The sequence below is a fragment of the Strix aluco genome, chromosome Z (assembly GCF_031877795.1).
Source record: "Strix aluco isolate bStrAlu1 chromosome Z, bStrAlu1.hap1, whole genome shotgun sequence".
NCBI lineage: Eukaryota > Metazoa > Chordata > Aves > Strigiformes > Strigidae > Strix > Strix aluco.
In genome coordinates this window covers 85,969,444-85,986,661 of record NC_133971.1, presented here as the reverse complement: position 1 = coordinate 85,986,661, position 17,218 = coordinate 85,969,444, and the positions used below count along the sequence as shown (strand labels likewise).

General features: G+C 51.0%; 1 protein-coding gene across 10 annotated transcripts in view; it reads left to right on the top strand.

Moving 5' to 3' along the window:
* The window catches only part of CNTFR (ciliary neurotrophic factor receptor), a 209,881-nt gene that overhangs the window by 74,976 nt on the left and 117,687 nt on the right, over window positions 1–17,218 (top strand). For 2 of the 10 annotated variants that reach the window (XM_074813720.1, XM_074813721.1), the window contains 2 exons: window positions 14,059–14,087; window positions 15,072–15,139. The exons of 7 other annotated variants lie outside the window; for them this stretch is intronic. In XM_074813720.1, the coding sequence (XP_074669821.1) occupies window positions 14,059–14,087; window positions 15,072–15,139 (97 nt within the window). Of the gene's footprint in view, window positions 1–14,058; window positions 14,088–15,071; window positions 15,140–17,218 lie in introns of those variants that run through there. One more of the 10 variants, XM_074813726.1, reaches the window with a different exon arrangement.

Here is a 17,218-nt window from a genome sequence, read left to right as displayed (position 1 = left end):
CATATTAGCAGTGGGTGCTGTTATTTTCAACACCAATGCAGGATTACTCTTTAAGTGCCTCACCTGTAGCAGGAGAGGCAGTCAGCTCAGAGGTTATGGGTGAAAACCAGAGACTTATGGAAGCAACTTGCTGGCCCATTGACACCTTCCAGCAAATAGTAAGAGAGACATAATGAATTCTATGGGGCTTGGGCTCAGTTTCCAAATAATTGGCCTGGAATAAAAAAGGTTAGAAGTTTGAATGTGCTTTTGTGGGCAGAGCTGGAAAGTGAAGTTACGTGCAAGTTTCTAAAGAGGCTCTGGGCTTTCACTGGTGTGCAGCAAGTCCTGCATGGGAGAAGGACTAGATGGAAGCTTGCTGTGGAGCTGCTTCTGCTTGTGTTTGTTTCTTTTAAAGCTTTGATTGAAAGAAAGGAAAAGAGAAAAAAAAAGCACAGCTCTTGGGTGTTAGGTTTTGGGGGAATTTCTTGAAATAAAATTGGATAGGGAAGGAGGAATGGCTGAAAAATATCATAGTGGCAGAAGATGGGACTCTGCTATCTGCAGCCCTTTCATTAATGGGTGATTAATAAGTGATGTGCTAATGGTGTGTGGAGACCTGGTTACTTGTGGCTTCCCATCTGTATAGGTTTAAAAGTATCTACACAGTCATCTCGTCTCATTTATATTTTAATGCTCTCACCTCACCTCTTCCTTTTCCCTTTCTTCCTCTGTGTGCATACCCTTTGCTCTTCCTAGGTTGGCTGTGCCAAACTAGGTGGGCATCATCCCATGGCACAGGGTTGTCTCCTCCGTGGGAAGCTCGGCTGGCAGAGTCCAGCCAGGGAGACCACCAACGTGGTGGTGGTCATCTTCTCCAGGTCCCACCACTGCTTCGGCCAACCATGCAACCCCCAGGAGTAAAACCATTCCAGCAAGACCTGCCCTCCTGTCAGCTTTCAGAGCAGCTTCCCCTTTCCCCCGGCCTTTACGAAGGCATGTCCGCCCCTCTGGATGCGAGCACTTAATCCTCTCTCCCGCGGTGACCCCCGCAGAGCCCACCCTGCCGACAAAGATAACACCATGCCGCAGCCACCCCTCGGCACATCCCCGGCTCTGGGATTTGTTTTTCATTTCCTCTTGCTCTCCCCTCTCTCCCTCTGTGAGACATAAGGGTTTGGCAGCAGATCCTGTCGCCCTGTTTGCTTTCCTGCAGAGAACCATTTCATCTGGGTGTTGTGTTAGCGTCTACGGGGGTCTGAACTGAACCCGTTGGATGTCTTCTCAGAGAAGACATGAAAAGTAGATCTGTGCGACCTAACCTCCTACCTCCTCACCGCTCCCCTGGGGTTCACCACCAGCTTCCCCAGCTCTTTCCTTTTTTGCTGTTCTGTGCACTTTAGTTTTTCTTGAAAATTTTTAACCTATTCCTAGAAACTTGTACAGAAAGGGGAGACAAAATGTCACCCCTCTGAGACAGATTGACAACATAGCTGGTATTTCCACTACCTTAGAGCAAGCCAGCAGCAGCTGGAACCAGGATTTTCTTTGCAATATCAGAAAAGCAATACCTAGATGAAAAGAAAAAAAAAAAAACAAACCAAAAAACCCCAAACAAGCCCCACCTTCTTGCTGAGATACAGGATTACCATCTGATTTAGCATTTGCACCCAGGCTTTATTGCTCAGCCAAACCTGCGTCCCACTGTCATTGCAGTCATTTCCAGTTTGGTACCAGCTGTCCTGCAGGCATCTCTGAAACATTGCCCATGTTATGAGAATATGATGCTGCGTTCAGGCACTGGCTTTTATGAAGATCAGAGCTGCCAGTGAGGAGCGGCTGATGTTTCACACAAATTTCTCCCCTTTCTGCTCCAGGAATTGCCAGGAAGCAGTTTGTGTAGAGGGGAGGATTTTGGGGACCAGGAATTTGTGCATGTGTATGCATGCATGCATGTGCATATAAGGGATGTGAGAGAGGTAAAGCCTTCTGATAGCTCAATAAAGAGCCTAAGAAAATATCGCCTTGAGCTTTGATTGAAAGCCTGGGTGCTGCTTTACCAAGAAAATGCTACTTGCTGTTGTTTGCACTGCTGTAAGTTATTTACCCAGTGCCTCCTGCTAACAAATGTTTACATCACTCAGGAGCAGCTTGCCCAGAGTTTCCGGCAGCAGCAACCTGCCTTTTTTCTGCTTGCTGGAGAGGCACCCAGTCCTGCCTCTTGAGGACAAGGATGCAGGGATAAAGATGCTGGTCTCCCTGCAGCTTCAGGGAGTGCAGCAGATGTGCTGGTGGCTCTTGCTTTAGGTTTTTCTGGGGGCACAATGTTCTCCCCAAAACCTTTGCAAAATCTTTCTTGGTGCAGGCAGGAGGAAAACACCTCCTCCTTTTTGTCCCTTTGCTCTGCTCCACCTTGGCTCCCTCAGTTGTGGTCCTGCTCTTGGCAGGGGAACAACTCCAGTACCACAAACAAACAGCACAAGGGTGAGGACTCTTTCTGCACCCGATCTGCTGAATGCATGTTCATGTCAAGTTCAAAGCTGTCTTTTCATGAGCATTTTGTAAGCCATGCTGCTCTCATGCACATTTCTTACCTTTAGCTCAAGTATTTCTGGAAAACAGATGCAAACTTTTCATGGGAAATTATTGTGAGGTATTTGCTCAGTTCTGGATGTGCATTGTGCAGGAGCAAGCAATGCCTTGCCGTGACCCAGGAGTCTGCTCAATCATCTGCCCATACAGAGTAACAGAGCAGATAAGAGATAGCTGCCTTATGTTGCACGCTTGTTTTTTCCCAGCCTCTCATTTGGGATGAGGTGAACATAAGCAGGGATTAGTTTGTTAAGCTGTGACAGTTCATTAAACTTCTTGGACTTTTCTCTGCGTTTCCTCTCCCGACACTGCTGATGGCTGAGCCGGTGGGGGTGTGTGTGTGCAGATACTGGGGACAAGACACTCAGTGGAAATTTTCATGTTAGTTTCCAAACGCCCTTATCTATTTGCAAAGCCTGCCGAGTGCCTGCAAGAACTGTTGCATTTCAGATACTTCTATTTCAAAAAGCCTGTGGAAGCAAAGTTCATTTTTCGTGGCTATTGTTTGCCTTGAAGCGAGCCTCAGTTTTGTTAGAAACTGATGGCTGAGGCTTAGATGTGTAAAACTTGGTGAAATTAATGGGAGCCATGCCCCAAATCTCCTACATGGCTTTTAAATCCTCTGACTTGTAAACAAGGAGTCTACTTTGCAACTGACTTTTAAGTCTACCAGAGGAAAACCCAGAAGCTTGAAGGTAAAATGAGAGGGATGCTCACAGGGAAGGGGAAGAGAGCAGTGCCCTGTTCCTCGGTTAATGCCCTGTTGCATTAATTGCCACACAAAGAGCAGGGTTGGAGCTTGCAGGCACTCTCGGGTGAAGAGTGTCAGGACACGGCAGGGCTGTGCCAGTTGGTATCACCATCACACCAGTCCCTTTTGGCTTTGAAGCCTGTGTAATTGTTTGGGCTTTGCAAGGAGACCCCAGCTTGCAGGACTCTCTCTTGGGCCCTTGCAGAGGGTTTGGGTGACCCATTGGGTAACCCTGCACAGGAATGTGTTTCCGGTTGTATTTTTCCCAACATGAAAAAGTCATTGTTGAGAGGGAATTATTTGCATGCAAAGCTGTGCTGCCCCATGGCGGGTTTCACCCCGTGCGGAGCACAGAAGGGGCAGCTGAAGGGAAGATGTGTGAGCATCTCTGTGTAGCCGCAGAAATCTCATTTGATCCTCAGTGGTGGGAAAGGAAACGGAGCAATAACCCAGGACAGTTTAATAGAGTTTGGGTGAAATACGGTTGTTTTTGTAAGCTGGTCTCTGTGCAGTGAGGGCTCTTTAGCCCGTTTGTTGTGCTTGGCTCTGCTCTGGATGTTGGCACCAGCTGCTCTGCAGGTGCACGTGTCTTTGGCAGGAAGGAGCTGGGATTTGGGGATTCGCCTTGGTTAGGGGGGAGAAGAGGAAAAAAGCAATGAGAGATGATGTTTGTGTCTTGCAAGTGTGGAAGACACGTTGGGGAGGGGGAAGGACACAGCCTGGGATTCAGTCCTGCCTCAGAGAGCTGGTTGGAGGGCAGGGTCCTCTCCCGGTGTCTCCTTCTCCCTTAGCCAGGACAAAGCAGGAGCGGATCCTACAGGCTCTGAGGCTGCAGAGCCCAGATGAGGACAGCTCCTGTGAGCAGAAGTTTGCCCCAGAGCTGAGAGCAGCTGAGACAAGGAGAAACAGCAAGTGTTTCCTGTAATTTCTGTAAAATCATGAAAATTGGAGGGGGGCATTTTCAGAGCTGAGCCCATAGGGATGCAGAGAGAGGCATTTTTGGAGATGCTTGCCCTGCACCTCCCTGTCATTTTCACCGCTACCTTTGCTTCTTCCTTCCCATCTTGTGCTGTGGCAGTGAGTCCTGGGGAACAATGCCCCAAAGGCGCAGAGCCCAAACTCCAGGTGCCCTCGAGGAGGTAGTGATGCTGAGCGGTCCCAGCTGTTTCACCCTCCCAGCTAACTAGTGGGGCAGTATTCCCAGGGCAAAAACTGGTCCCTGTGGCCCTCAGATGTGGTTTGTGGTGGGAATCACTGGTTTGAGGACCCCTGTGCTTGCCCACTCCTGCCAAGTCTTGGAGCATAGGGACTGGTGGGTGTGGACTGGGAGCCCCCGCAGCCCCCAGTTAGGGACTGTTTGGTCCAGCAGCCAGAAGAGGGGAAGAGACCGATGTTTCCTCTAGCAAAACCCTGCAGTCGATCAGAAGCAGCAGACCTCTGTGTGCTGGCACAGGCCCAAGGCGTCTTTGCTTCCTGCCACCCTTTTAAATTAAGCAAACGATTCATTTTATTTCTTTAATTTTCCAAATGGAAGTGAATTGGCCGTGTTGGCAGGTGCCTGATTGACGTACTAGAGAGGATGGGAGCTGGGGGCTGCGGGGGACTCACGGCTCTACACCCGCCATCATCCTCCTGGCAGCACTGGTGCGGACCTAGCCCTGCCACTTGGGGCACGGGGGCCACTTTGTCCTCCTAGGAACAAACAGTTGTCCGGGTTTCATGCATGGGTAAAATGACTGCAATGCTGAGCTCCTTCGAGGTCCTTTTAGGTCGTAGAAGAGAGCCATGGAACCCCTAGTGCCCCCTATTAACTCCTGGCGTTTGGTGTTTTATGAGTGTCGCTTTTCCTCTTGCCTTTATTGTGCTTTGCAGAGCCTTTCTTATGCATCTGCTTAGTCCCCTGCCTGCCTCAAGGGGACACTATCAATAAATGACACTGTCTTCACCAGTGAAGAGGACCGAGTCCTCCCTTGCAAGGAGGTTTTGGGGTAGGATGCTCCCACAGGGGACCCACGGAGATGGCCATGCACCCTGCCCAGCACCGCCACTGTGCACCCTTGCAGCAGGGCTGAGCATCTATCTGGGCACACGTATCTGCACCCCTAAACCTTCCTGGCTCTGCTCATGGGTGCAGAGCTCTCTGCAGAGCTGGTTGCAACTCTCCCAGCAGTGAAATAAGTGCCGAGAGATGGCGAGGGGAAGATTATCCCTGCTACATGGCAGCGATTATCAAATCTATATGCTGCATCGGTGAAACGAACAGCAGCTGGTGGCTCGCTGCTCGATTGCATGGCGTGTAATTAGGTCTAGCTCCCCAATCTCTGTTAAATCTCTAAGATCCCTTCCTAATCTTTGGCACCAGAGTTTCTCTTATGGCTTTTTCCCCCTGCTGCTATTTTCCTTAGTGCTGTCCTCTCGGCTGCCCTCCCCTGTCTCCTGGTGAGCAGCAGTGGGATAGAAATCCTCCCTGTGAGCGGGGCTGGGGTGCTGGAAATGCAAAACCTCAGGATTTTTAGGCACCATCGCCTGTCCTGGAAGCTGAATCCCACTCTGTGGTGCTACTGCATGCCCAGGGCTTTTTCACCTTCCCTCCCATCTCCCCTTGGCTTCTCCTGGGAGGGTCTGGGGGAGACAGCAGCTCTGGCTGAGCTTGCTAACCTCTGAGCCACTCCGCTGGCGAGCAAGAGAAACGTTGTTTTGTCATGGTGATGATCTCAGCCTGGGTATTAAAGACAGCAGCTTAATTGGCCTTCTGAGGAGAGGAAAAGCAATTCTTATACTCGCCTCACCTGCTCTCAGGAAAGAAAGTCACTCTCAGTGGCAAACACACTGTGTCCCTGGGACCTGCGCTGCTGTTCCTCTGCTTGGCAAGGGTGTCAGCAACACTCAGGCTCTTTGTGGTGAGGGGGAAACTGAGGCATGGCATGCTAATGGGATGCATTCAGGGCTGCTCAGCCTGTGTCCCAGGCCAGTGGGACTCCCAGCAGGGCAGGGATGGGCCATGGGACAGAGGAGCCCACGGCATCCCTGTGACAACCCGTCGGGGTGATGGGGTGCTACCAGCCGCACACCCCCCCCTGCAGCATGCCCCTCTGTCCCAGCAGTCAGGGCTACAAGCCCAAAAAAATTAGTTTCTGCTCTCCCCAATGCCCTGCCCATGGAGGGCACCATCCTGGCTTTTGTGCAAAACCATCAGCAGTTTGGAAGAGGACGGCAAATCACGAGCTGTCTGCAAGCTGCGTGGCAGCCAGAGGAATGCAGATAAAAGCTCTGCTGTCTACCACCGAGATAAATTTCATCTCTGGCTAATTCAGGGGTAAAAAGGAAACTCAGCAGCTGGGTTTTGTAATCCTGCGCGGGCGAGGGTTTCTGGGAGACACTGGAGCTGGCTCATTTTTACGTGGGCATTAGGGATGTGACAACTTAATTGCGGAGAGTTCTCTGGAGGGGGAGCAGGAATCAATAGGTGTTGGGTAAGGCGTTCGTTTTAAGATAAAGTCTATTTGTTAAATTATAGTCATTTGTCTCCTTGCAGACTCAAAACCAGTTAATTATGAGCAGCTCGGCAGGGTGACATGCTCTGCCCCAGCTTGAAGCCCAAACACTGGCCGTGCCCTTCGGATGCCCGGGATGGAGATGCTGGCGGTGCTGCCGGCTAGCGGTACCACTGCCGCAATTCAGGCGGGAGGGACCCGAGCCTGGGGAGAGGCTGAAGGTTATGAATTCAAGCCCTTAAGCGTGTCCTGTAATCCCTTTTCTGGCCCGGAGGAGCGGCAGCCTCTTCAATTACCAGGGCACGGAGGGCTGCAGGGTATGCATTTCCCAAAGGCCAGCCCAAGGCTGCAGGGAGAGCGGCCAAAAATACTCGGCTTATTTGGGCGCCGTGGGGACTCGCCTTACAAGGCTGGAGAGTAGTTTGTTAAACAGAAAAAAACAACCCATCCCTGGACCAGAGGCTGAGTTTTGCATGGTGCGGGGGGCAGGGAGGCCCCTGCGGGTTCTCCAGGGCCAGCTCTGCCCCAAATATGCATGCACAAACCTCCCTGCCCTTGTCCTGGCCCCACTGGCACACGGCTCACCTGGAGCTGATGCTGTTAAGCCTTTGCTCTCCGGGCTGACATGCTCTGAGCTTAGAGGTGTGTTGCAAACCAGAGAAGTTTCAAGGGGATGCTGCTGCTCCTGGATGGGTTTGGGGAGGGGGCTTTGGTGCTGCATGGTTGGACGGGTGATTTTCCCCCAGCTGGTGTATTTGACAGACTTGCTATGTGCTCATGGCAACAGCTGTCTCCACAGTTCTTTCGGCCGCTTTGGTAGGGAGTGGATCCAGTGGGCCACCCTGCAGACCAGTGCACAAAGCTGCCATAGGAGAAGGGACAGCTGGGGGTGATGTGGAACACCTACAGAAACTGTGTCCACCAGCCCTGTACAAGCCCTACCCCACCCTGAAATACCTGCATGCACGTATATTTTTGCAAGAAGTAGGAAGGTCTGGACTACTCAACACTTTGCTTAGGGCATCCTTTATGTTTCTGTTCGTTCTCTCTGCCTTCTCTGGCCCTTCTTTTGCTCCCTAGCTGTGCAAGAACAACCTGCTGCCACCCAGTGAGACCTGCCCAATGCTACACATCCCTCTGGGCTGGGTGACTTCCGTGGGCTGCCTCCTTCCCTGCCCGGCTTTGCCGTGCCCAGCTCTTTGCGGGTGCATTCACACAGCCGTCCTCAGCACCAGTACCCAAAAGCAGCAAGGGGCTGGGAAGAACAGCATCGAGATGAGGAAATTAAGCAGGAGAGGCTTCTTATGGAACAGGGTGGGGGGATATTCTCCCTGTCTGTCACTGGGGATATCTGCTGTGTTGCGATCAGATGGATGGTGCTTGGAGCATTCTCCAGAGCTCTTGTGAAAGACCACACAGACCTGGTTTAGTGCTTTGCCATGTGTCCATGCTGTGATGGTCTAGCTGGGAAGCGGGACCAGGTGAGCCCTGGATTTCCCTCCATATCCAAAATGGGGCTCAAAACCCCACAGAAAAGAGCCCAGGGATGGTTCTTCCTGCACCTCAGCCCTTCAGCACTGCACAGGGTGAGGGTCTTATGGCTGCAGAACACAGGCAAGCAGCAGCCACACAGGGATACCTCGCAGAAGGGAGAGGTTGTGTTTCTCCTGGGAGGTGGTGGGAGCAAGGGAAGAGCCACAGAGTCCTAACTCATGCAGCCACACCAGCATCTCTCCCTCAGCACCCTGAAGGTGGCTGGAAAGCTCTCCAGGGAGGGCAGTACACAGGCAGGATGGGAGAAGAGTTGCTCAATCTTCTTCTTGGTCAGTAGGGATTGAGGGTGCCCTCTCTGCAGGGAGCTCAAGGTGATATCCTTTGCAGGCCAGCTAGCCAGTGGGCTAGCTCACCCAGGGCTTTCAGCCTTCTGCACGGGCTGCACTGTGCTCCCCTGTCTGCCTTCATCTTCCATTTACCTGCCCAAGTGTTGGCCCATCGACATGGTGCTTGAGTGTCAATCCAGCAGCGGCTGAGCTTTGGGGGCTGGTGCTGGAGGCAGCAGGATCAGGCCTTCCCACTCCCATGGTCTCCGTAACCAACAGCAATCCTGGCGGGAAGGGTTCAGCCACCCTTCCCTGATCTGGGAGCAGCATCCTCAGGACAGGCAGCTCCAGCACAACCACTCACAGAGCAAGGTGGGTGGGTGGGGGGCATGCTGGGGTCCAGGGTGTTAGCAGGCAGGTCCTGCCAGGGCAGCCAGGAAAGTCCTCTGCGTGTGGGCTGGATGCAGTGGCATGCACCAGGCTTTGTGTTTGCATGTGCAGATGGACACAATGTTCATACATGCATGTGCTCGGAGGGATGGGGAGGATGCCCACACCTTGCACACCCAGGATGAGGAGGCAGTTGTCTCTGCTTGCAGCCTCCTCAGGGGGACAGAGGAGCACACGTGACAATCTCCGTGCCTTGCACACTGTCCGTGTTGATCTCATGTGCTGAGATTCTCGCAAGCACCCAAAGGAGTCATCGAGCTGCGCGCCGATCACTGCGCACTGCCAAAATCCTCTGGAATCTGCTCCCCTGCGTCGCCCCTTCCCAGGTCAGCGTCGGGCTTCGCGGCAGCAGGTGCTGAAACCCGTCCCTCCTCGCGACCTGCCTCCCTTGCTTTTCCAGCACATTTTCCGGAGGTCAGTCGTCCCCTCCCCGCCGCTGGATTGCTTTCCTGCCCCTTCCCACCTGCTCCATCCACCCGGCAGCTTTTTTGGAGCTGGAGAGCAGCTATGGGGGGGGTGTCTTGGGGCGGGGGGAACATGAGGCTGAAGGAGAAATCAATCCTATCCTGGCTGGGGCTGAAATCTTGGAAACACCGTGCTCTGATCCAGCGGCTCTCGAAGAACCAGGGCTGAACATGGCACTCGCTATTTCTGGCCATTGGCGGCTATTCCTGGCCCCGACCCCAAGGTCGGTCCTTTTTCCTTGCCTCCTTCCCCGTGAGCTTGGTGGGGCGCGTGTACTCAGTGAGCTATAAATAACGGCAGCCTCCGGGAAGGGCACCGAGGGAAAAACATCCCTGGCTCCGCAGGCAGCTGGGATCCTCTGCCCCAGCCCAGCCAAGGGCGATGGGGGGGCACCTTCCCCGCCAGGGGTGAAGAGGGATGCTGCAGGGCCATCACTGTGCATTTTGCATGGGGTTTTGAGTCCCAGAGTCCTGCTCTTCCCTGCAAGCAGCCAGCAGGGCTTTCAGGCTGAGCGATTGCTTGGGATGGGTTTATTTTTTTAATATCCCTTGTGAGCAGCTCAAGCTGGACTTGCTGCCCTGCAAGGCATCTGGGTTGGGATATCGTTTTTCCTCCAGATCACTCTTTTCCTCTGGGGAGGATTGAGCAACCCGATGGATGTGGCAGAGTGTCCAGGCGGAGGCAGCTCCGCTGAAGCCTGCATGTGGCCACAGCCTGAAGTTTTCTGAGTGCTTTTCTTCTCCTTGTTCATCCCTCTTTCCTCCTCCATGCCCTCACCTTATCCCCACTACCTTTCCCCCTTTCTTGTGCTCTTGCCTTCCCTCTCCCTAAGGTCCCCTCTGTGCTTTTCATCCCTCCATCTTTCGCTCCATCACTCCTCCACACTCCCACACACTCCCCTCCCTACTCCCACTATTTTTGCCCTCCTCCTACCCTATCCCCTTTCTCTCCTTGATGCTCCCCTTGGCCCCTCTTTGCAGCAGGGTACCGTTTTGCTCTGTAAACATCAGCTGCCTTGTTTTTCTTGTGGTGCAGCAAATGTTTCTGCAGTGCTGTGGAGATCACTGGAGCCGCCAAACAAAAGGACCTTTTCATTTTAGCAGCGGGATGGAGAGCGATTGTGCTGCTGGCCTGAGAGGTCAGCACTCAGGTGGCTCCCATGCCTACATCCAGCCACCTCGCCGGCATGAGCACTGTCCCCCCATCCCTGGCCAGAGAGCGGAGGGGGAAGCCCGGTGGTCTCAAAGCTGGTCTGGGTTTATTTGAAAACACCCGGCTTGTTTTCGTTTGTTCCCCCCCTCCTGCCTCTCCTGCTGCAAAACCAGTGTAATTGGAGCAGGAAATTAAACATTTGAAGTGTTAACGTGATAATCTGCTGGTTTAGGCTTTGCAGGGGGGCAGGGATCTGGGAGCTGAGCGCACTGCTGCTGCCTGGTGTGCCGGGAGGGAGAGGGGACATGGCGCTGGCAGGGTCTCCCCAGCACATCCTACCCTCTTGCCCCAGCCGGGGAAATTGCAGGGAGGGCTCTCCTGAAGCTCACTCTCCCTCAGGTGGTCTTTAGGCTCTTGGTTAGGATGGTTGTGTTTTCCCTTTGGTCCTAATAGCTGTGCCTCGGTGCCCATGCTGGTTGGACTAGGACCAGTGCTGGTGTATGGCTGCACCTATCACCTGTGATGAGTTTCTAAGTGCTTTGCTGATGCTGGTAGTGGACAAACCAGCAAGGGACCTGAGCATGTCCCAGATCCCCAAGGCCACGATTTGGGAGCACTGAGACTGGAGAAGAGAAAACCCAAAAAAACCTGTAAGCTTTCAGAGATGCAAAAAGCTCCCTGGGAAACCAGCCCTTGTGTCCCTGGGGCAGTAAACACTGGGTGTAAAATGCAGCAAGGGAGGTTCAGGGTGTGTGCTGGGAGAGCTGATCCTCATGGGAAGAGTGGTTGGATGTCCAAAGTGATTGTCAGGCAAGTAGGCTGGGGTCTCCATTTCTAGAGGCATTGAAGAGCCAAGCAAACCCCCATCAGGGCGACTGCACCAGGATGGTCCCAGGTGTGGTGGAGGCTGCATTGCTCTGGGTAGTTTGGGCACGGGGCAGATGGTGGAGAAGGGGTGTCCCAATGCCTTCCCTGAGCTCCTCAGTGGTCTATAAAGATGGCTGGCACGAACATATTATGTTTTTTTAATTCCTTTTTTATGTCAGGCTTGGATTGTCTAATAGACGCTTGCATTGTAATTTTTTACTTTAATAGGAATCATTTGTAGAGAGATCTGCTGAGCTCAGCATCCCAGCTAGAGCTTTTGCATTATCGAGAGTTGCTGTCTTTGCAGATGGATGAGTTTCAAGGATTTCTAAATACACAGGCCTATCTGTCTAAACAAAAGTTCAAATGCTGTGCAGTTCACTGATTCGGAGCAAATGTCAAAAGAGGCAGGACTGAGCTGTCGCTGCTAAACAAACCTCTGTCCCATTTTCTTTTGCACATTCCACAAAATCTTGCACGAATTTGGTGTGATCAGCCTGTTTCTGTTTATGGGGTGAAAAACCAGCGTGGAGTGGAGCTGTGGGGTTTTTTTGCTCTGCCTGGGGTTACGAGGGTGTTGGAGGGATGAACAGTGCCATAATTGCTGTAAATCCCTTCCCTTTCCAAAAAGGCTTTCAGGGAGGAGACTCACGACCTTTCCTGAGGAGCATCAGTCTCAGTTGGCCTGAGGTGCTGGCAGAGTGGATGCTTTTCTCAAGGATCTTAGATGAAGGTGAAAGTTGTCCGACATGCCCCCTTTTCCTAGAGCAGGACCAGACATTCTCTCCATCACCACCGTGGGTGTTTGTCTCACTTTTCCTAAATAGTACCCCAAACAGGAGCTCTGGAGTCACTGGCTTCAGAGGTGGGGTAAACTCCCAGTGTGTCTCATGGGTTTTAATGTGCTGCACCCTCCCTGAAAAGAAAATGTAGTTGTTTGCAGACAGGGATGTCACCAGGAGATGCCCTGGGGTAGTGTTTAACTCCTGGCCTGACCCGATGCCTTTCTCCCTTTGCTGCAGCTCTGAGGGCAGGGAAAGGGGACTGTGCTTTTCCTAGTGATGCCTGTGACAAAAATGCCCCCAGTGATGTTTGTAGCTGAATGGTGAGATGATATCTTGACAGGGGCTCCTATGCACAGCTCTCCATGTCAGCATGGACATATCTGAAGCCTCCAAGACTAGATACCATCTCCAGATACTTTTTGGTGCTGTTGGGCACAGCTGGGTGAATCCTCCACCACTTCTCTGCCTGGTCCAGGTCGCCAATGAGTCAGTGGAGGAGAGGTTCCTCTCTGGGTATCAACCCCTCAAGGGAAGGCTTTGTGGGATGGAGATAGCAGCCTGGCGTGGGAGACGGGAGACCTTTTTCCCTGACACCTGCATATGGTGCGACTTCGGCACGGCCTCTCGCGTCCGGTGTTTTTTGTGTGTTTTCCGAGGCGTTTTTGTGTTCACTCCTTGGCCGGTGCTGGGAGGACTGGATTGGAAAGGAAAGGGATTTTCATACTTCATCTTTTTCTCGCCGGGGCCTGAAACGTGAGCGCCTCCGAGGCGTTGCCGAATGAGGTGGTAATGTGTTCATCAGCTGGGAAATCACCGGACCTCAGAAAAATGGGGAGGGGAGAGATGGAGAGACGTGTGAGGATTTGTGTCTGCCCGTCTGCCCCTGGGCAACCGTGGTTTTAGGATGCAGCTGGTGGATGCAGAGAGAACAGTGTTGAGGAGCATCCCAATGGTGTCGGGGAAGGTGAGGGCTCTGCCTCAGTTTCCCCACCCTGAGCAGCAGCTGCCCTGGAGAGCTATGCGGGCATTGTGTTCATAACGATGGACTGGAAGCAGTGCTCCTCATCAAAGGTTGAGAGAGAACCCAAGTCAATAAATACCTAAAATACTGCTAAGAGGTGCAGGGGAGAGCCTCCCTGCTGCAGGACATGGGTTCACCCTTGGGTCTGCCCAGCCGGGAGCAACCTCCTGCAGGGAACAGGTCACGTTTTCCTGGCTGGATGCAGGTTTTGTCCATTAGACCTCATGATGAATGTGGTGGCATTTCCCTTGACCTTGGTGCTCTTTCCCCGGCATGGCTCTTCCTTCACCCACCACGCTCCAGTGCCACCACACACCTATGAGTCTTCTTAGAAATCAAAGCATTTAATTTGTGCTCTTAACTCTCCCTGGTTTTGGGTCTGCGGGGTGCTTGGAGGCGGCACAGCCCAGGATCTGGCTGTGCACCAGGTACTAAGACATGAGCATAAATAAAGCAGCTTCAAGTCTCCTTTTCAGTTTTGTAGACTCTTCTTCTGTCCTTGCCGTATTTGCGGAGCATTTGCTGGCTGTCTTTCATTGCTCCCTGTTCCTCCTTCCTCTTCCTGTTTATCCGCCTCCTTTGTAAATTAAAGTCTCAGACTCTGCTCTTTCTCCACATCTCATCGCTTTTATTGCCAGTCTCTGAACAAAAACCCTTTTTCTCCCTGTCTGTTTTTATGCAGGATATCCAGGATTGATCAGAGCATACCAGGTCAGGGCATACTGTTGATTTACACCGTCACGTATTTTATAATCCCAGGTCTTTATAAATCACCTAACATTTTGTTTGCCATTTTAGCTGTGGCCGCAGAGTGAAGGCTGACATCACTTTGCTGGCTGTTTTCAGCTAATTTAGACTGCAGAAATGTGTGTGATTAGTTAAAAATCTCCCTTGCAGCATGCAGTGCCTTGCATTTATCACCACGCCGAGCTTCCTTGCTGCCTGGCTCTGTTGTTTGCTTTGATGGTCTCCCCTATCCATCATATTCTTGATTAGCCTAAATAATATTGTCATCTGTCAGTTTTTTCTCCTTGTTGCTCAGCCCTCTTCAAAGCATTAATAAACAGATTATAGCGTGCTAAGCCTCGTCCAAAACGCCGAGGCACAGAGAGCTGGCAATGCCGTGCTTGGTCCGAGCTGCTTTGGCTGCTTAATAAATTCAGGGTCTGAGACATGAAGACATGAATAGCAAAAGGAGACAGAGAAAATACCATTGTTTTTATGACAAATAAAAGCATTTCTATTTTGTGACATGTCTGTGATTCTGCCCCATTCACTTTATGAACGGTTAATACCGGTCTGCGTAACCAAATATGCTCTTAGTGTTAATACTTTGAAACACAACCATTGTGCGTTTAAATGGCAAGGGCCTTTTTAGGGAAATACTTAGGACTTTGGTTTCATGGGAATAGCATAGTTTAATATGAAAAAAGTGTGGAGTATTATTGATGTGTGATATGGTAAAATTATGTATGTGGACATATGCTTGCAGTTAGATCAATAGATGTTATTAATGTGTAAAGATATCATTTTTATGTTTCTTTTTTCCAAAGGGTTTTGTGGTTAGCTTATATTTTGAGCTTATTGATGAAAGAATAGTATTTATTTTGAAAAGTCAATGATTCAAATCAGGGCAATTTTTTTAATGGGCTGTAACTTTTAAGCAGCATAATAAATTTTCTTTGTCATTTACAGAAGTATTTCCCTTTGTGCTCAAGATGAATGTGGCAGTCTTCAGGTCAATGGCTCTGGTTTTCCCTAAGGTAAATTCTGGAGGAGCTGAGCAGGCCTCTTCATGGTAGAAGCAGCTTGCAACTAAAATGCCTTTAAAATTTGCGTTATTTGGGGAAGGAAGCAAGGGAAGAGTGGTCACAGCCATGTTCACAATTTTCCTACGCATTGCCCAAATTGAAATAAAAATATTTCTTAAAGAGCATAGGAAATGTGGCAGAAATAACGTCTGTGCTCTGGTTTGTAGCCTCCCCGCTTCTTGCAAGCAGCTGCTGCTCTGGCGGCTGCATCAGTGTCAGCAGACCTGCACTTCTTGAAGGTCCCTTCCCTTCTGCAGTCAGGGTGGTTTTTTTGCTCATACAATATGCCCCGGGTTTTGCTCATACAACCTGCTGGGTTTTGCTGCGTGAAAGCACCATGGGAGTTCTGGCTTGTGCTTGCTTTAATCAACTGGTTGATGTTTGCATTGGGCAGCCTGCAATTGCTGTGCTGGGTGGAGGGGCAGCCAGTTGCATCCTCTTTGCTTCCCTGGGTTTTTTTGTTTGTTTTGCTTATAACTTCACTATGGAGAGGTTGAGAAGTGTACTGCAGCTTGCCTGCTCCTGAAAAACCCTGCATAACCTGCTTTGAAATGCTGGCTGGGAAATGGGAGGAGAAGACCCACCTTTGGGGGGTGCCCTATGGGTGCCGTGTCCCTTCCACCAGCTCCAGCTTTCCTCTTGACTCTGGCAAGCCATACTCTTTGTAACCCTGGGCAAGAGCTGCTCAGAGATGGGAGAGGTGCTTGGTTGGTTTTGTGTCTTTGCACTGGTGGGACCAAATTTCTGTTCTGGCTGAATTCAGCTTGCATCCCTGCTCTCCAGACTCCCAGCTCACCATGGAGCCGTCGGGAATATTTGTTCCTCCAAAACCTCCATTTTCCCTTTTAGAGGATGGTGGTAGCTTCTTCTGCTCTTATTTTGCTCAGTAAATAGGATGAAAACAGATGATGTCATTGGTGTCTATACAGGCAGATTTGGCCTCCATTTTCTGTTTACTAGGACTGCATTAGTTATGAATAATGGCGCGTCAAACTACTCGCTCCAAGCAATTTATTCATGGGATTTGGCCCTGCTTGCTGTCTGAGAGTTGCCTGCCAACAGGATCTGATTTTTAAAATACACTTACAAACATGCAGCCGTTTGCCCGATCTGTTTGCAAACATATCCGGGCCTCTGGGTGCTGAGCAGCTGCTCAGCCCCAGTGTTGGGGTGGCACAGCCAGGCTCCAAAAATCACCTCCTGGGGTTTTGGTCCACAGACAGGCAGCAGTGATGTCCTTTGAAGCAATTAAAAGAAATGGAAGACAAGAAGTCATGGGAGGTTTTAAGTAGTCTTCCTTCTCTTTTTGCCCTGGGGGACATCATTATGTGAAGCTGGAGGCACACACGCAATCCCGAACCTTTGAGACAGGAATCCCTCCCCGACCCAGGAGAGACAGCAACAATTTCTAGCTCGTTTCTCGCTGTCTGGCAAATTTTACGTCTAATTTTTTGCTCTGTCACGTCCCTGCAGAATAACCATTGATTTATATAGCAGCCGAATCCAAAACAAATACTTCTGCTGGATACCTGTATTGTCTCCAAGAAAGGGTCCTGCTCCCCAAACTTGGATAAAAAGGCCAAAACCAAAAAGAAACCCCCACCTGCTGTGATGTTGGTGGAGAAGGGAACACAACAGCCCACATGTGATGGGAGGCAACCATGGGTCAGCTCTGCTCGCCTGCTGCCGGTATGATGTGCACTCTGCTCTGCTGTTTTCCAGGGTATTGCTCGTTTGATTGATTGTTTAATTTGCGCGCTTGTGCGATAGTGACTGTCATGCAATGGCTCTTTTGTCGTGCTGGACTGAAGGATTTTATTCTTGGGAGACAGTTCAGGCTCCAAGATGCTTCCCGAGAATGCCTGGTCTGATGTTCCCATGGGCCATATTTGGAAATCCCAACCGTTTCTGCTTGGCCAAAAGCACCAGTTGATTTTAAGGGACATTTTGTTTGTATTACTGTGTGAGTTTCTGGCCCCTGATGCTCTTGAAGGAAAAAAAAGAAAAAGATTCCCAGCTCACAAGACATTT